This window comes from Ambystoma mexicanum, chromosome 2q (assembly GCF_040938575.1).
Source record: "Ambystoma mexicanum isolate Mex_15411 chromosome 2q, UKY_AmexF1_1, whole genome shotgun sequence".
Lineage (NCBI taxonomy): Eukaryota > Metazoa > Chordata > Amphibia > Caudata > Ambystomatidae > Ambystoma > Ambystoma mexicanum.
Window position 1 is genome coordinate 1,029,510,862 of NC_090924.1, and position 20,714 is coordinate 1,029,531,575.

A 20,714-nucleotide genomic window follows, 5' to 3' on the forward strand; every position below is an offset into this window, starting at 1 on the left:
TCCCATCACTTGTGTGAACTTTGGTTTGTGGAGAGTTGTTCTATTTTCTATTCACAGGTAAAAAGCGAAGTTATGCACCTCCTATATCCACTGAACATTGACGCTAACCCTTTCTGAAAACGATGCAAACAAATTAGTCTTACAGTCGCTCTGTTTTAGGTCATTGCCCTTGACTTGTAGAACCAGGGCTGCTCTGTAAACGCAGGGGAGAGGCACCCTCACTTGGCATGGTTTAGTTACAACCCAGCGCCACATTATTTGTCACATCTGCAAGGGGGTGCTCTCCCTAATTAGACGTTTCTAAAGGTCTAACACATTCAAAGTAGATTTATAACCTGCAATTAATTCCATTCTGTACTAAATATAAACACGTGTTCCATGCTGGGCCTGCTTTTATATGCATATGTGTACTCATTCTTCAATGTTACTCATTTGCAATACTTACCAAATCTGCCATGTTCACAACGGATTTGGTGTAGCTGTTTGTGAGGCCGACTGATAACCGATGCTTTTTAAACTGAAAGACAAGAAAACCGAAAAACAAACATGGGTTCTGATGCTTACAAATGAATGCTGCAGTCTTATCTGCCTGTACTGTAGATAAATCCCCAGCGAACCCAACAAAAACAAGCAAACAACAAACTCACGGAAGACACTCACCGCTCAAGGCCTCGCAAAACTGCAGGCTGGTTCAACTAAAATGAGCCAATTCAGAAACAAATGCATTTTCGTGTCCAAATTACAGTTCCGATTACCCACAAATTGCACATGCAAGTGTGCAACAAAATGCAGTTGTGCTCTGAACAATGTGCAAGTCTGAATATGCTGACACAAAATGGCATGAGTCACAGGCAAGACAAGCATTGGCAAAGACAGTAGTTTGGGCTTTGGCAGTAGATCATACAGACATGCATAATATATGAGACTATGTACAGTAGGGAAAGTACTGCTTCATTACTACACTTTGCAGCCAGATGAGAATATTGTTCTGTACCAAGACCCAGCACCAGTTTACCAGTCATGCCCATGCAAAGTGGGCATCAACTTTAATGTAAACCCGATATTTAAAACTTATTTAAGGAAGAGCCAATAGTGTGAAGGCCAGGAGGCCATTTCGGCCAGAAAAACATTTAAGCCACTTTCATGTCTTAGCATGTACTTCCAGGACAACTGAAACGGCTGATTTGCTCAGTGCTGGCCTGCATATTTCAGGCTCAGCAACAGAGCCTATGTTCCATGCATACTTCAAACCATTCTTAGGGGGTGTTCCACCATTGCACCGCCATTTGCAACCCAACAGCAGACACTGCACTCCCCAATGAGAGAAAGGGAAAGTGTGAAAAAGAGAGGGCATGCAAGAAGGCAAAAGAGACAGAGTGACAAAGTGGGACATATGAAGGAAAAAGAGAGGAAAAGACAGTTGAAATGGTAGCAAGGAGTTGGACAAGAGAGAGGGGCTTGACTGACAGGCTGCGCCTAAGAGTCTAGCTACGACAAAAGGAGAAAGACTAGGATGAAAGCCTTGAATATAAGGACTAAGATGAAACACTAAGACTAGGACTGTGAAGTACTTTGGTGAAGACGAACGGCTATTTTGAAGAAGAAGGACTAGGACTAGGGGCAACGACTGGGACAAAAGAGAGGAAGAAGAACTTCGATGACCGAGAAGGAGAGGGACTAGTAAGAAGGTGAAGGACTAGTAAGAAGGTGAAGGACTAGACGAAGGCGATGCCGGACTGGGACGAAGGAGATAGAGGTTGAGCAGGGCATCTGAATGCGCGTATCTATGTTGCGCACAGTTGCGTACCTTTTGTAGTCAATGAGCAGCTATTTCTGGTGCAACTGCGTCTCATCACTTGTGTGAGCCTTTTTGGGGGGAAAATTGGAGTATTTTTCTATTTACAGGTAAAAAGCAAAATGATGCACCTCTATATTTACAGATGAACATTAACACTGAACTTTTTTGAAAGCGATGCAAACAAATTAGTTTCACTGTCACAGGTTGATATCATTGCCCTCGACTTGTAGAACCACAAGTGGTTTGTAAACGGATGGGAAGGGCAACTTCATTTGCCATGGTCTACTTAGAATGCATTGCTAAATCATGTTTCATATTCTGTCTTTTCCTGCAAGAAGCTCTCCCTAATTATACCTTTCTGAAGGTCTAATAAATTGAAAGTAGATTTGAAACATGGAGATGACCTGGGACAAAGGAGAAGGACAAGGATGCAGGAGAGGAACGCATGACTACAGAGAAGGACTTGGACAAAGGAGATGGGCTGGGAGGAAGGATAAGGAAATATCCTGGAGCAAGGAAGAGAAAGGGCTGGGAGAAGAAGGACTGGGGAGAAGGAGTAGAATGGCTGCAATGAAGGAAAGAAGGACTGGGATGAAGGAGAAGGACTAGGATGAAGGAGGCCTGGGATGAAGGAGAAGGACTGGAGTGCAGGAGAAGCACTGGGAGTAATAAGAAGAAGGAGAAGAACTGGGGAGAAGGAATGGGACCAAGAAGGAGAAAGACAGGGATGTAGGAGAAGGAATTTGATGAAGGGGAAGATGAAGTCAAATTGGGAGGAGAAAGAAGGGCTGGAATAAAGGAGAAGTAGCAGGAGAAGCAGAAGTAATTGGTGTAGAGGACGAACTGGCATGAAGGAGAAAGAAAAGGACTGACAAGAATGAGATGGAGTGGAATGAAGGAGAAGGACTGGAATGAATGAAAGGGAGAAGGAGGGGGACTGGGGCTGCTTTAAAACATGTTTCATAATGTAAATAAAATGTATTTAAAAGGAATAAACCATTTTGAATTATCAGTAATTGTACATTTAAGGAAAACATGCCAAGTTACCATGGCCTGCCAGGTTGTCATGAAATAACATACTCACCAAGATGGCTGGCCCATTTGCATGCCCTCAATTGCTTATGAAAACTACACAATTCCTCCATAGGTGTGGTTTAGGCACGGAGGGGTGGGGAGTGGGAGAAATGATCAATCGGCTTTTGCATGGACATAGGCATGGAAGTGGTGGACAAAGAGGCAAAACACTTCTGCCACATGTTGCGCAGCAACAGGTAACCTTTTACAGGTAAGTATTTGGCAGCAAATTCCACAGAGGAGTTGACGTTCGAATGAAAATGCAGTAGCCGGTGCAGCAGTATTAGACGTGAGATTTCTAATGGCTGACAGTGGCTCGTTTCCTTGCTGCTCTGTGCATTGATCAGACCATACTTGTACTTTGCGTTGCCCCTTTTCTAAACAAGGAATTACTGTGTGATGATGTGATAATAAAATATTCTAACTAGTACCCAATCATTATTAGCCTTAACTGAAGCAATAGCATGTATCTGCTACAATCTATGGAAAAAGAAAATGCATCAGTGTAGTGCAACAGCGTCATGCAATGGGCGCCCGCGATCTTTAACTGTCCTAATGTCCTGCTAGAAGGTGGGTTTGCCGTATGTAAGTGAGACATTTGATCAGCCATTCCAAACCTGTAGCTGACATGATCGGTGTTGCCCAGAGGATTGTATTTCAGGCAGTCCACTCTTATACATATTGTTAAGAATCTGATTATTATTCTATTATTCTGACTTGTTATTTGCATCCTATTTATGCTATGTATCTGTTATACCAATACAATTTGTAAGACGATCTTCGATAGCCTTTTGAACACATATATTATAGGGGGAACAACTGTCTTTAACAATGACTGCAATTAGATTAGTTTATTTCATAACGACACATTGTTAAATGAATAATGTGTAGCACAGCAATGTACTACATCAGATGCCACAACACCAGCTGAGGACAGCAGTGTTGACACTATGTAATTTTGCACATGCTGATTTCCTTATGCAAGCAATTAAATGTTGTAAATGGGTATTGCAACAGCCAGCATCGATCGAGCACTGCAAGGGGCATCTTAATAACAAGTCATTGACAGATGCTGCCCAATGTGTATTCTTTGCTATGTGCTGTTGAGATGGGCATGATGAACCATGTATTTATTTATTGTATTTGTTGGCAGCACCCACACCCAGAGGTATCACAGCTCTAAAGGCAGTACATAATGCATTACAGAAGTTTGAAACAGTGGGGTTACATTTCATCAGAGACAACCGTATTCATAAATTGAAGATAGACTGAGGAATTACACATATTTGTTGAAAAGTAAGGGTTTTACTTGCTTTCGAAAGAGTGTGTAAGAAAGTTAATTTTGGATATGCTGACAGAGGATATTCCAGAGCGATGGTGGTGAAGCAGGAGCCCCCAACTCCCTTTCTCGAAAATCTAGGTATGGGGAGGGCAGAAGTGGTGGAAGAACGGAGACTGCATGTGTTATGTTCCTTGGTGATACGGTCCATGAGATTGTGGGGGCAGTGTTGTGTAGGCAGAGGTATGTGATAGTGCGGAGTTTGAAGTCGATACAAGCTTTTATGGGGAGCCAATGAGCCTCTCGTCTGATTTGTGAGATGTGATCGGAGCGTTTCATGCCCCAAACAACTCTAAGAGAGTTGTTTTGAAACAATTGGAGTTTATTGAGGTTTTTGTTAGAGGTCCCTGATAGGATGGCCTTGCAATAGTCCGGTTTGCTGCCTATGATGGCTCTAGCTAATTGTTAGGCAAAGTTTGAATGCAGTACCCTCAGGGAACACTACAAACAACTGTGACTATGACTACAGCTATAGGCAACCCAACCTTTGGTATAAGCTTGTACTACACCGTTTTGGTAGCGTGTTGAGCAGCCAGGCTTATCTCAAGAGGGGAAATGTGAGCAGTAGTGGAGTTACACAAAGATTCACAGCTACAGGTATTCAAATAAACTCTTACACTCAAGGTTTCTTGCATAAACAATTATTAATGTATTTATCAGTCAGTTATAAAGCCTTCTTTAGAAGGGAGCAATATAATAGTAACACACAAGTACACTTCAATACTGTACACTCTGAGTTTCTGAATCAGACAAGACCCTTTTGGGATGGCCCACAGACACTACCTACACCCACAGGTGACTTTAATAACAAGGGTGCTGGGGACATTCATATCTTACTGTTGGAATTCAGAACACTCTTAAAAGTTGGTAAAAGGCAAAGGTTATTAGAACACAAGAGATCACCAATATTCTTAAGCAGGGCAAATATTTTCAGATCCTCTTAGAAGAGCCATACAATTCAATAGGCTAAACCAAAGTCAATTGGCAAAAGTCTTTGTATAGGATGCAGCACTTCAGATACGTAAATGGAAAAATCTTTGCACAAGTTCTTAGGAGTCTTTGATAAAAAGAAGAATCAAATGTAGGGCCACAAGCTGATTAGACTTGTGAGTTGTGGAAGTTACAAGCACTTCTACAGCAAGAGATAAGTTCTCTTAGACTTGTTTTACAGTACCTTGGTAAAGAAGAAAAGATGCAGCTGATGACTTCTGTTCCTGTGCAGCTCTGCAGATCTCACTGTTCCTGGGCCTCAGTCGTGGGGACAAGAGGGAGGACGTCGGGGGACTCCTGCACTGCACTGGGACGGTCAAAACTGGCAACTGGCAAACTTCACTTTCAGTGGCTGTTTCGCGTTTCAGCTTCTCACGGCTACAGCAAATAGCAACAACGTGGTTCCTGGCTGTCAAGGTGGACTTTCCTTGCTTTTGGGGTTCTGCACTCTGCTGAGGGGGCTCAGGCTTGGTCAGTCCTGCTTTGTGGGAGTCCGGAGGATCTTCCAAAAGCTCTAGGCCAGCTTAAAAGCAATGCACACAATCTGGTTTTCCTCTCCCTGGCTATTCGGTTTCCTGCAGCAACTCTGAGGAAATTCAACCAGCTCCGAGATTGATGTCCAGGTGGCTTACTCTGGAGTTGATTGGTCCCACCAACTCAAAGGGAGAAGTCGTCCTTGCAGGGGCTTCTCTGTCGATGCGAACTTGGCACGTTGGCACTGCAGCAGGGCTTCACCGGGCAAACCAACGGTCAAGGAGTTTCAGCAGGCGTCCTCTTCAAGCTCTTCTTCAGTTCCTTCGTCCAGTGGTCAACTCTGCCTTCCAAGCCAAAAGACTCGCCTTTTATTCAGTTCTCTCCCATTCATTCCAGCCTAGCTGTCAATCACCCAGCAGGGTGACGGTCCTTGCTGGACAGTCAGCCAGCCAATCACCACAGAGTGCATTTGGGTCTTCTAGGAGACTAAGCACAGGGAGTTTCGGGCACCTCCCTCACTTCCTGCCTACCACAGACACTCTGGAGCCAGAGGCAGGTTTCACTCAGAAACCCTGCCAAAGACGACATGACCAAAGAGACCGAACCTGGTTTGGCGCACAGAGAAAATCTCTAGAAGGACCTTTCCACAAAGAACTGGCAAAAGAGAAAGACCGGGGTCCATTTTGTCAACGATGGCTCTGTGCCATTTTGAAAAAGATGGCTCCCGCGGTTGCTTTACCGGAGCCGCATACGGTTGCGGTAAATGCAAACCAGGGTAGTTCAAAACAAAACCTTTGCCATTAGCCATTCAGTGAGGAAAGGGTAAAATAGAAATATGTTATATAAGAAATTAGACATAGGGGATACTAAGTAACCCCTCCAGCACTCTATTGTAAGATAGTGTGTGCTAATTTAGAAATTTACAATGGTAAGTAAAGTCAATTTCACTTTACTGCTCTGGGAAACAGTAGTTGATACCACTGAAGGTATTTAAACCTTGGGGAAATCTGTAAGACTTCCCTGTGCCACTGCACTGAAGGTGCTGTGTGACATAATGTAAAAGATGATGCCTATGGAGTCAGACTCCATAACCAAAAGAAACACAGTGTATAAAATCACATTACAATACATGAGCGAGTAGGAAAATGGGTCTCACTCTCTCCAGGTTAAAAAAATCAAGTCCTCAAAATCCAGAAAAGTTGCTGGGGGGTCTCTAAGGTAGAGGGAATTAGCACATTTTTGAGAATTCTCCCTAACACTAAGGTGAGGCAGTTGTCAGGGGTATGGAATCTTCTGCAGAGGTTTATTAGTTTGGTGGAATAGGCTGCTGAGGAGGCGGTTGTTTTGACATGTTTTTGCATGGTGAGTGCAGCGTCCAGGTAGACACCTAACGTTTTTACATGGGCAGAGACCGGGATGGTGTTGCCGCCGATGAGGAAAGAAGAAAAGGCTGGGATGAGGTGTTTGAGACTCTGTGGGGATCCCACGATAAGGAGCTCAGTTTTTCTGGCCTCAGGCAAAGATGGTGAGTGGCCATCCTGGTCTGTATGATGCTGAAGATGCGGTTAATGTTAGCAGAGTCTAAATCATGGTACCCCAGTGATTTTGAGTAGGAATTATGTATCATCGGCAAAGTTGTGTAGGGTATGTTGAGGCTGTCTAGGTGGTCAAAGAGGGATTTGGTGTACATGTTGTGGGGGGGAGCGGAGAGGCAGGAGCCTTGTGGGACACCGTAGGAGATAGGTATGGGGTTAGCAGATTCAGACCCTGCGAAGACCCTTGTGGATCAGCCGGATAGGAAGGATTGGATCCATAAGGTGGCTTCTGGGGTGAGGTGGAAAGTTGCGGTGAGGTGTTTGCAGAGGATTTTGTGATCTACCAGGTCGAAGGCTTGAGAGAGGTCAAGTATGAGGAGGATTGCAAGCTTGCTATTATCCATAATGTGGTCAAGCTGGATCTTAAGGTCAAGGAGGGTGGATTCCGTACTGTGTTTGGGCCTGAAACCAGATTGGTGGGTACCTAGCAAGTTGTGGTTTTCAAGGTGTAATTTGAGTTGCGTGTAGGCAGTGCGGTCCAGGATTTGGAAGAGATAGGGTACAGTGGAGATAGGGCGGTAGTTAGTGGGGATGGTGGGATCTAAGGTGGGCTTCTTCAGGAGGAGCATGACCCATACTTCTTTGATGGCCGTAGGAATAGAGTTGGATTTAAATTATGCATTATTGAATTCGGCTATAGTAGGAGCCAAGGGTTCTGCACACATTTTGACCATATGAGCTGGGCATGTGTTGCCAACACAGTTGGATGCTTTCAGGTGCTGGATGATTGTGAGGACTTCAATGTAGGAGATGGCAGAGAATTGGAACTGAGGTGGATGGGTGGCAGTTGCAGGGGTGATGGCTAAGGGGGTAGGTGGCAAGGGTGGGAGTAGGGATTTTTTGTGCATGGCTTTGTCTCTTAATGTCCGTATTTTGGTGTCCAAGGAGGATTGGATGAGTGTGCACCATGTTTTGTTCTTTGAGAAGTTATTGCATGTGGGAGTGGGGGGTTTCGAGCTCTCTGAGAATTTTGAAGAGCTCTTTGGTATTTGAGCTTGCGTCTGAGATTCTAGTGTTGAAGATATTGGCTTTGGTAGCAATGATAGCTGTGTTATACATGCCAGCAGAGCACTGAAAGGCTGTTTTGTTGGTGGGGTTCTTCCTCCAGAGATTTTCGAGTGCACATTTCTTTTTCCAGAGGGAGGCTAGTTCTTCAGTGTACGAGTTTTGGGGATTCCCTTTTTTCTGGGAGGTGGTTTTGTGGGGGAATGTTTGTCAAGTGCAGTGAGCAGTGCATAGTTGTAGGATGCTAGTAGGAGTTCAGGGATGGAATTGACTGCGGCTGATTTGAGTGCAGCTAGAATGGTGGGAGTCAGAAGCTCGGCTGTGAGCTTGTGGGTGTGTCCAGCAGTGATGGGAAGGGGTCGCTGGTAGTAGGGGTGTTTTTGGTGGTAGCGGTAAAGGAGAATAGGATCAGGGAGTGATCTGACCAGGGAAGGGGGAGAGTGGAGGATATCTGGAAGGGAACTTGCATGAGAGAATCCAATCGAGAGTTTTACCTTTTTCATGGGTAGGTGAGAGGACCAGTTGAGTGAAGTTCATTTCATCAATGGTGGCAGCGAGGGCTGAAGCCTTGTGGTCAGAGGGGTCATTGTAGCCTAGATTGAAATCTCCTAGGAGGATGAATTTAGTATTGGGCTTGAGGAGCAGAGAGATGAGGAGGAGGATGTCGGTATCTGGGTTGCCAGTGTGGGAGGGTTGGCGGTGGAGGAGGAGTACATTGATGGTGGTCTGGGGGGAGGATTCAAGTTTGGTCAGTAGGATTTCATAACCTGGTATCTGCTGCAGAGGGGAGGCTCTGATGGGGAGGGTGGATTTATGGATGAATGCACTCCACCTCCTAGGCCGTCTTGATGGTCGACTCATAGGATGGAATATCCAATGGGAATCGCGAGAGAGAGGGGAAGGCCAGTAAGTCTAAATTGTTAGCTAGTAGGAGGTTGTGGATGTCGGGATCATGAGCGCAGATTGAGTGCATGTTTATTAAAGCACAGGCTAAGGAGTTTGGAGGGGAGGGGTAGTGGGGAGAAGGTAGGCTGGGGATTGGGGGGGGGTTTAGGTGAGGGCTTTTGATCTTCTTGGACCAGTTTTGATTAGGTTCTTGGAGGGGGTGAGATGTTGGGATTCTGGAGCAGAGTCTATGAAGGCGGGCAGGGCCTACGCAGGGTGCTAATAGTTCCTGTGAGGTAGTGTGGTTTCCGGTGAGTATGTTGTTCGATAGGATGTGGTGGCACTGGGTTTGTGAAGAGGCCTGACTAGATTGAAAGTGCCGTTGAAGGGCTCATAAGAGGCTGACGGGGTATCTGTGTTAGTGCTGATGTGGTTGGCTATTGTGTTGGTGCAGGCAGCAGGCAGGTCGTAAAAGGGTGAGCTGATATGCAGCCTGACTCTTGGGTTCCTTTCATTAGTGGTTATGGTAGTAGATGGTGGAGGCTGTCAATCTGTCAAAGGGTACGATCTTGACAGTCTGGGTGTCAATTTACTGGTTTGGGGGTGCAGCGGGCTGCATGCCATGTGCTGGTATGCAAGTGTGATGTGGGTCAGTTGATTTGGGTGCTTGCTTCTGCCTGAGATGGGTAACCATATGAGAGTGCTGCATGTGTGCGGCACTGCATTTTAGGAATATGTTGCAGGCAGAGGGCAGAGGTGGTAGTTGCAGGTGGGTTGTTAAAGGGAGTCCTGTGGAAGTCCATATTAGCTTGAATTCTTTGCACTCATAGTTGTGTAACTGATAGTTGTACAATTGCTGGATTTGAACCTGTTGAACATGGCAGGAGAGCATGACCTGACTGGTGAGGTCATCACATTGCAGCTGGTGACAGAACTGTTGACAACCTTGTGTGAAGCTGCATGTATAATTACAATTAAAGTGAACAGAGAATTCCTCATGGAGTGATTGCTCCATCAATGCATAATGCTCAACATAGCACGTGGTTGAGAACTCAGAGGACCTTGCCTCAGAGCAAGAGGCAATTAAACTGTGCAAGAATTCACTGCTGAATTGTTTAGAATAACACATTCATGAAAAACAGCCATCAAGGAGATGCAGCACCCCTTAAGCTTCAGTGGGCCATGCTGCACATCAGAGACCGGTTGAGGGAAAACATCTGTTACACACATAAGAGGTAGGCAGGGAAGCATGTGCGCCACAGTCCTGTCCAGATCAGGATTCAGATGTTATGGGCCACATACCTCTAGCCTTCTAGAAATTAGGTAATTGAATATATGAATATATGAAGGGATTTAAGAATCGTTGAACTATTCGTCCAAATATTTGTTTCTGAAAGGGGGAAGATAAAAAAGATAGACGCATTGTCTTATCTGGGAGACTTAGTTTAGAAAATTGAAGTTTGTCAACACATTTACCAAAACCAAACAAAATGTCCATCTCCGATTTAAATGCTATTATACATTATGCTAATATCTTGGGCAATTACCCAATTCAGTCCATGTTGTAGGTTTCAAGAGATACACTTGTCACAGCTGTCCCTTACAGGGCAGGTATATGGTGGGTGGGCCTTACTACCACTTAAAGGTGTGTTTTATCCACCCTTTGCACCCATATGGAAATGAGGGTCCAATTTACAGATGATTTAATACACACAAAACCACTATAGTTATGGTTTTGATTTTGGGAAAACCAATTTAGATTAACTAGAATCGTTCTCCATTTTAATTTAGACGAGATCCAGCCTTGAAAATTCTATTCAATCGTAACACAGAACTGTCTATACTGGGTCACCGCCAGAGATTTTATGGGTAATGCAAAATGACTAATTGCATAAAAATGTATGATGAGAACAATTATTCAATGAGAATGTATAGAGCCAATGAAACACAGTGTCTGAAAATATATCGTCACACACCCCAGTTAGCCGTCCAGTGTATTTGAAAAACATTTATTGTAAAGAAACATGAGGATTAATATGATGTTAGCTTGGATCATGGACAGTGATGGAACATTGGGCAAGGCACCCCTTAAACAGCTTTGTCAAATACAAGTATGTCTTGAAAGCTTTTAAAGTATTTAGGAGCAAACCTGTCCATTGGATAGCAAAGCTATTGCGTTCTGTTTTTCCTTTTCTGCAATCGGGAAAATCATATATTGTCTGGCTTTCCCAGATAGTTTGGGAAGCATAATTGTGTAAAATAAGTTATACAACTTATCGCTACCTGAGGGTCTGATGTGTAAAGGGAAAGATAATATGACCTAAAAGACTCACATATTTTCTCTGGGATCCCTCTCTATGTGATATCTCTCCAATTTCACGGCTAGAATGTGCCTTGTTGCCTTTTTTTAAAAATCAGATGTGCCAGCAATTGTCCATCTTTGTCTCCACGGTCCTAAAGTTTACTCCCTGCCGTTTTGTGCAAGAATTTGTACCTTGCAGTACATAACTCGTTCAACACATTTTGCATTATTGAGAGCAGATAATGCTTGCCAAGTGTGGTTACCCCTATATTCCCTCTCTAATCTCTTAATGTCCACTATATTTACCTGCTTTTCTTTGCCTGGTTTCCTCGCTCATGATCCTTTCACTATCATACCTCTCAGAGTCGCCTTGGTGGCATCCCAAAGTGTTTGCTGCATCACGCCTCCCTTTATTGTTAATGGCCATACATTCTGTGAGAGCCTCCTAACCTCCTCTTTGTATGGCTCTGTGTCACAAAGCCAAGGATTCTATTTTCAGTTAGTGTTTGTCCTAGAAAGAGTAGGGGACTGGATTTTGACCACAACTGGTGCGTGATTTGAGATTGCTTAGCCAAGATCCCGACCCAGGAAAGTTCTCTTGAATGGGAGCCAGAGATCAGGATCAAGTCAATTCTAGAAAATGTAAAGTGGCGGCATGATTGGAATGTGTAGTACCAAGCAGAGGATCTTAGAAGGCACCAGGCAGCCACTAAAAAGCAATTCTCTCACAAATGTATAATTGCCTTTACGGGTGGTGAAGTAAGCCTCCTCAGTAACCCCAAACTTTCTAGTTTGTAGTCTAGTACCTTGTTCCAATCCCCTCCCACCACAATTCTGTGACCCAAGAAAGAAATGAGTTGGGCTTGGCCAAATGAAAAAATGGTAGATCTTCCAAGTTAGAGCCATAGGCTGACACAGGTTCACCTCCCAGATGACCCTCTACCATTACCCTCCTACCTTCTGTGTCTCAGACAGCTCGTTTCACCTGGAATTGAAGTAGTCCTCATATCAGAAAATGTTTTCTTGCCCTGTGCTCTCCTGTATTACACTGCCCCTTGAAGTTTTTTGGCCACGTTTTCAGAGTCTATTTCTGATACATGATTTCCTATATGAAGGTCATATCAGCATGGTTCCTCGACAGATAGGAAAGCATTTTAGTTCTATTGTTTGGATTGTTTATTCCATTGATGATCCAAGGCACAATAGAAAGATATTTTCTGGACATAAGTAGAGAGATGAAACGTTATTCTGGACCTTTTTGTGGTAGTTGTTTAGCTTTCATGCTTGTGGTATGTTCCGAACCCTAAACATTTATTTTTCCCACAGCCTGTTCATCCTGTTCTTAGCAAACACATCTGGTATTTGTTGTGAACGGTCTGCTATATCTTTGACATCCTCCCTTCCTCTGTTTTTCATCATCATCCTCGCATTTCACGGACCTCTGCAGGCATAATGGCTATGTTATTTTTGTTTCCCTATCAGAATCTGATTGATACTAGTGTGAAACTCTGAGTAATTTATCTTTCTGTGTGTAAGCTCCTTTTTGACTTCAGAGAATGTCTCTCTAATGTCCTGAAATAATTGAATTATTTGCCTTTCCCCACAAGATATCTCCTTTCACTCTGGCCAGCTGCAGTACTTTTTGTTCGACAAGAGTAGGAAACTAGTCAATATTGGTCTTTAGGTTTTGTCTGAGTCTGGTCAGGGTCACAAGGCCCTGTGGGCTCTATCAATGTCTATTCTATCCTATTTCAAATTAAAGAGTTTCAGGATGAATGATTTCATGAACTGGTTCTCAATTCTTTCTGGTAATCCCATCTCTTTAATATTATTTCTGTGATCTCTGGACTTTGGATCATCAAATTGTTTTGCAAGTATCTTAATCTGTTGACGGAGCTGTGGGCTCCCATCATTGTTTGTATTAAAATAATCTTCCAAGTGTGGGATGCGTGATTCTGCTTCATCACGTCATGCAGTAATGGTGCTCAAGTCTCCATGTAAATACTGAAGCTCTGTCTTGATAGAGTAGAGCGATTTCATCAGGGGGAAGATCTCCACCAAGGTCGGTTCTTTATTCTCCATTAACATATCTGTGGATTTGTCTGATAGCTTGTTGTCAGAATTCTGGCCTCTGGTTTTGCATTTCTATTGACCTTTGTGTTTGCAGTTGGTAGCCATGGAAGGACACCAGTTTCTGTTTAACCACGCTTTTGGAGGTCTCAAATCTGTAGTGAATGTAGTATAGGCATAGGGACTGCCGTAAGCAACAGAGTTTTATGGGCTGTTGGTTGGGGGAGGAGAAACCCCCCCTATGAAGGGGGCTAGTGCAACCTCTTGTGCGGCCTCCAACCACTTGAACTTCGTTTGAATTATTGCACCGTTACCCTTCTGTGTTTTGATTTGTGACTGGGTTGGGGGAATGGCCCAGTAGCCTGAAAGGTCAGTTCTCTCTTTATAGTCTGCAACAGACTATCCCTCACTTTCTACAAGTAGATATATCTCCCCTGGAATATTAGGCCACTTTGATGTACCAGACGCTTCTGTTCATCATGCGCAGAGGCCTTTCCCTCCTTTGTTTTCTTCTGCTTGCAACTGTTCTTCTAGTGCCTCCACATTGGCTGTATGTGAGCTTGCGGTTTACAGTTATTGCTCCTCGACCTCCACATCTTCCCTGCTGTTAGTAGATCTGAATGATTTTGCTTTATTCCTTTTGACACTGTGTCAGACTAGCCTGATGCTCATGTGGAGCCAATGCTTGAAGCTCCACTGTGGTGATTGCCTAAGCTGTTACCCCTCCCAATCTTGGTACCTTGCTTGTCAGCTGTTTTGGAATTGTCCAGCCATGCCCTCCACCTGTTACAATTAGGTGCCCAACTTCAGTGGCTAAATTATGTAGGGAAGGGACCCCTGTCCAGCACCGGTGGCCCTCTCTGGCCCATCAATCTTCTGTGTGTCCGCTACCCACCTTCTCTGTGGGTTCCACTAAGCATCACTCTGCCTCAGGGTGTTTCACCCACAGAGACTTAAACCACTTTTAGGGGTTGATTGGCCGCCTCACAACTTTCTCTGATGTTATATTACTGGATATTAAACCATGCTTTCCTACCATTTTCATGGTCTTTTGGCACTATGGGTTCCGAAAAGGGTTGGAGGTGCTGGGATTGGTTAATAGGGTACAGGGAAAATGCCCACTATTTTTGCTCTTGTGCTGGTGCATGCAATTCGAAAGTCCCCATTTAATGAATGTGGGTGTGTTTCTAGGTGGTTTATGTCAAAGGCAATTGAGGTATCTGTATCCAGAGGTGATCCATGTGTTCCTGTAGTGGGCTAGCTTACACAAGCTGGTGGAAGAGATGTTTTGATGTGTTTCAGTAGTTGAAGCTCGAATGTCGTGTGCGGGTGGCTTAATTTGAATGTGTATTATGAGGTGGACAAAACAATTTTGAGCATTTAGGGAGGGGAGCGGAAACTGGAAACCACAATGGGCATTTGGAGTATCTAGTGTAGCTATGCCGACATCGTGGGTGGTGCCCCAGTTGGCAGTGTCATTTTCAGGAGAATTCTGGAGCATCACAGAATGGGCTGGTATCCTGCCAACTCCATTCTGGAGATAGAGGGTTCTGGTTGGCTGCATTGGCAGAGGTGTAACCAGGATTGTTTAGCAAGTGGGGCCTGGAGCGAATGTAATAGGGCCCACCCTAAGGGAAGCCCACAGAGGGAAGGGGGCATGGTCTGCCCCTGGACGAATGTGCAGGATCGAGGGAAGCACAACCCAATCAAGCAGATTTCGAAGGTGCCGCCCCCCAAAACGTGAGAAAAATGATGCACTTTACAGTACGCTTCGTGATGAATTTGGTAAAATGCCACACAATTTACAATCGGTTTTGTAGGGTAGGACGTGAAAAAAGTCCATTAGAAGCCAAGTCACCAACAATGCACAGGAGCATTTTCCAAAGCATTTTCATAATGCCTTGGCTATTTATATGCCAGTACTCTGCAACTGTAAAAACATTTTCATACTGATTTTCCCACACATGTCCTTTCTGGTGCACCTATATATGCCAGTATGCCCACATATGAAAATACTCATATTTCCTTGGGCTGTAGTGCCAGTAATGATTCTAGAACAAAACATGTTCATGCTGGTTTTGCCAATATATGCCAGTATCCCCACATGAGAACATACTCCTGTTGGCTTTGCCTTACTGTCAGTAGAAAAATGTCAGGCCACAGTAAGAAAACATGTCCTTGATGGCTACACCAATGCCCCCTGCCCCCTGTAAGAACACTGGACATGCTGTATTTTCCCTCTAACGGCCGCCTGCACTCGGTCGAGGCTGTTGATGCTTTGCTAGGCAACGCTTCTAGCATTTGAACACAGCATATCAGCCTGTAGGCGGAAGCCGGCCGTTACAGTGAAGGCCCTTGAGGAAAAGGCCCTGTTTGCGCCACAGCTCCAACCACTTCACACAGGACCGCGGAGAGGGCAGGAGCCCTTTCCTTTCCCTACATTGTCGGCATTCTTCAGAGCAGCCGTCACCTCTCCCTCGAGCTGCAGGAGCAGCTGGGACATCCCATGCACCATCCGGTGCACCTTCCACTGGAAAGGTGAGCAAGCCCATGCAGAAAAGCTACTCACTGCCTTAACCCTGCCTCAGAGATCCCTGGCAACAACATGTCTTCACTAATTGTAACACCAGTGGAGTTATATATGCCATTTGGTGCACCTGTCCAAAATTGTACATTGGGCAAACTGAACGCAAAGTTAATATCTGTAAAGCTGAACATAAGAGCTGTATCAGGAATACAAATATTACAGCTCCCATGGTCGGTCATTTTTTGACGAACAACCATGATTGTGAAGATCTAAAATGGACAGTTTTAAAGAAAATACGTACCGCAAATGGTTGTGATACAAGCAGAAATATTTTGGTGAAAGAGGAAATGAGGTTAATATTTCTAACCAAGAGTCACCTGATTGGTCTTAATGAACAATTAGACCTTGTTTTGTAAGTTAAGTTATTTGGATGTAGCCACAATACAATACAACAGGTACTACTTATGTTCTCCATGTCTACCTGGGCACTGCTGGCTCTGTATGATGACTAATACAATTTTGCTTATTTTATTATGTCATCACGATTTGTCCTATGCACTGAGTTGGCTTTTTCAGTCCATCCACAGCTTAGGTGCATAGTATCTTTATATGTTTGTTGTTTGTTGTTGCCTTTTTCAATATGGCCACCCGTACGACCTTTCAGCTTGCCTTCAAATATGACAATTACCATGATGCTTCACGGCATAATTTGACCAGCTATACCGTTCTCTGCTAGTCCTTCATCTATTTCCACGAAGATGTTTTCACTCTGACAACGGACACCAGTTGGGCGCTCGCTTTTGGTAAGCGTGAGACTGTGCACTTGTTATCGGCAGAGCGCATGGGTTATTCACATATCTAACGGCACTCCTAGTTACATTGTTCATTCTTCTGCACATCTATTCTGTATTATCATGTTACGGCACTTTGTTTACACGCGGGCTATTGGCACCCGAGTCAAACGATAAATGGTTCATACTCTGCACAGGCTCATGATACGGGCCTGTTCTGTGGCGACTCTGACGTCTTTCTTAAGTAAGTGCCTCTTTACTGTATGCGTTCTTTTACAACATCCCTTGGTACACTGCACAGGTACATAATCGGTTCTGACACGAAGCGTTAATTGTTATTGTTCTGCTTTTTCTGACTTTGCTATCCATTGATGGTAATTGTGTCTACCGGTTTATCTGATAGGCACTATGAATTGCCGTCTTTGAGACACATCCGCAGTGGCCATTAACGCACTTGTGAATTTCCCTTCACTTGCGTGACCATACACGCCATTGCTCAATTATAAACAACAGCTTTGTTGACACTGTTGTGGCAAGTAAGTGCCCTTGGTCCCGATTCCACCATTCTATTAGTGTCGGATTTTGATTGTTACCGACTTTTGTTACTGACATGTCATCCAGTAACAATTATTGTATTGATGTTTAACTCAACATAAATCTAACACTTCCCTTTTTTTGTCTGTTTCTGTGTTTTTTTCCTGTAGGCTGTATCTCCAGGAGTATGACTTTGTTATGCAGTGTTTGGTTCAACATTTCGTGACCCAGGTGTCTTACACAACGGGAGTGGGTCAACAGCTGAGTTATTGCTACCTTGATTGAATTTCCTCTCTTATGCGATTATAATAAATAATTCAGGTATTACCCCATACCGTTGATGTTATTCGATTTCTAGCCTTCACCATCTTGTTGCCACCCTTTTCTCCAACATTTGCGGTCGTTTGCGGGGGGTTGTGTTCTATTGCCAGACTATTACTAACCATACACGTGCTGCTTGTTTTAGATTCTAGTGTCCAGAATGAGACTAGGGCGACTTCCTCTATTTTTTGCAACGTGTCACTATTATATCCTGAACGATTCCTTGTGATTATTAATCGGATTGTATACCGATATTTACTCCCAGACCATCTACGGGGTATTTCTTTTTCACTCTCTTACATTATACTCTGGGCTATAACCTTATTGATTCAGGTTTTATGCTCGGCTGGTCCACTCATTATTTTGCTTGTGACCCCATTTAGGTGAATTTTTCTTCACTCGGTCTCTTGACCTTGTATTTACGCCCATTGATAGAGAGTTATACAGATATATACTGAATCCATTGAATTGATTTGGTATGAGATCAGTAATGCCTGTTCTCTTGTTTAGGTGTCAGGTCAAGACTGGTATACAGTGTTCTGCAACAACCCGGTACCATGTATCACCGAAGGCTTCAGGCCTTTTGTTTTCCCTGATGAATTTCCACATAATTAAGTCAATCATGAACATAGAAACAAACATGTCGGATCTTTTCTTGTTTTGATTTAACTGTCAATGAATCTGATGTATTAAGGTCTCCAATTTCGGGACACTTTATTTTCTAGTAATACAGTGTTGGTTATTGACTAGAATTTGTGAATGGTACTACAACATTGTGTGTAATTTGGTTGCTTTTGTTTATGTATAGCTTGTGTATTTTTGTAATCACCATTGTAGTTGAGGTATGCATTTTAGGTATGTATGAGTGTAGTATGGATGGAGTTACCGGTGATGTGAATGGGTCTGGTTGTGTTGGAGTGATTGGTATTTGACAATCATGCATTTTACTATTTTATATTTTTGATATATTATGAAATATTATAATCTTTATGATATATTTTATTAAATCAATACATCTATTTTCTATTATGTTTAGGAAGTGAATTGAATTCTTTCACCTCATATTGTATGATGCGTTTATCTGGTTATATCATTAATCTGTTGTGTCAGTAATTATTCAGTCTTGCTCCTCACCTAAACAAGATTTCATATCCCAGTCTCTTAGTTGCTCTTTATATATCCGTGTTCTTTCCAAGCACGGACGTGGATACATTTGTTTGGAGTCCCCCTTCGTTTTCTTAGTGGTTAATTTCATGCCAGTTTCTTGTTCGTTTATTTGAGGCTGCTTGTATGTAAGATGTCCGCCTGCACTTGGTTAAGGCTGTTGATGCGTTGCTAGGCAACGCTTCTAGCATTTGAACACAGCATATCTGTAGCCTGTTACAGCGAAGGCCTGTGAGGAAAAGACCCTGTTTGAACACAGCATATCTGTAGCCTGTTACAGCGAAGGCCTGTGAGGAAAAGACCCTGTTTGCGCCACAACTCCACCCACTTCACACAGGACCGCAGAGAGGGCAGGAGCCCTTTCCTTTCCCTACATCGTCGGCATTCTTCAGAGCAGCCGTGACCCCTCCCTCATGCTGCAGGAGCAGCTGGGTCATCCTGTGCACCATCCTGTGCACCATCCACCGGAAAGGTGAGCAAGCCCATGCATAAAAGCTACTCACTGCCTTAACCCTGCCTCAGAGATCCACTGATGTGGATAATTTCATGCCAGTTTCTTGTTCGTTTATTTGAGCCTGCCTGTCTGTAAGAAGGCCGCCTGCACTCGATCAAGGCTGTTGATGCGTTGCTAGGCAACGCTTCTAACATTTGAACACAGCATATACACCGGCAGGCGGAAGCCGGCCCATTACAATGAAGGCCCGTGAGGAAAAGGCCCTGTTTGCACCTGTTTGCGCTTCGGAGCACACAAGCGATCCGATACTACCTCATGTAGGTATCCTATAAGGTAGGACCTCTATAACCTCTCATCGCTTCCTACCCGGTCTACTTAATTTGTCTATTATTCCCCTTCCCAATCGCTCAACTGATTACCTCAAAGAGCTGGCCTACTCCCAGAGAACATTGCTCCCTTCATTTTCACCTGTGTCCACAAGGACTCCATCTTTCGCTTTGAAGGAGAGTATATGACTACACCCAACGCTCTTGTGGTTCCACCGTGAGACTCGCCCAACATAATGATCTACGCATAACTCTTCGATCACATTATATTAGTCCGCTCACATAGCCTTGCATTATTATGTCAATGCAAGACTACTGATTATGCACCACATCTTTGCTAGCTCTCTGCTGAGTTCAACCAGCATTCCGCGCTCTGTCCTAAGGCCAGCTCACCCGTTGCCTACATTTCTAGCATAACTGCATTGCTTATAGTACCTGTCCCTTACTGTACTACATCCTGCACCTAGCCTAATGCATAACTGTGTTATCTGCATCTAGCACATTGCTCAACTGTGTTGCCTGCACCTAGCCTAATGCATAACTGTGTAACCTGCATCTAGCCCATTGCTCAACTGTGTTGCCTGCACCTAGCCTAATGCATAAGTGTGTAACTTGCATCTAGCCCATTGCTCAACTGTGTTGCCTGCACCTAGTCTAATGCATAACTGTATTGCCTGCATATAGCCCTTTGCTCAACTGTGTTACCTAGACCCACCTTTACAGTGCACGCAGCCCATTGTTCTACTTCTAGCATTTCAGTGATCACCAGAATATTTGTGCCCCCGTGCCGAGTAACTATTGAACCACTAGCCAGCCCACCCACCGCCTTCGTGGCTTCCCTACAGAGAATTACGCTCACCATGGCGACCCTCTTACCATTATTTCACTGCCTAGCCCCTACTAAATTCCTACCGACCCTCCAGCCCATACTTCCATGCCCTACAGCTATCCTGCAAACAGCCTCCTCCACCAATGCAATCCCCATCTCCCAAGCTAAATGGATCGCCCGCTTCGCCACACCACCCACACCCCTGGTCCCATGACCACTAGACTTGAGAAACATAA

The 20,714-nt window shown here is 44.2% G+C and overlaps 1 protein-coding gene across 5 annotated transcripts in view; it reads right to left on the reverse strand.

The window, feature by feature from the left end:
* ADAM22 (ADAM metallopeptidase domain 22) overlaps window positions 1-20,714 on the reverse strand; it is a 1,877,697-nt gene that overhangs the window by 718,643 nt on the left and 1,138,340 nt on the right. For all 5 annotated transcript variants that reach the window (XM_069648369.1, XM_069648368.1, XM_069648372.1 and 2 more), the window contains exon 10: window positions 446-517. In XM_069648369.1, the coding sequence (XP_069504470.1) occupies window positions 446-517 (72 nt within the window). The remainder of the gene's footprint in view (window positions 1-445; window positions 518-20,714) is intronic.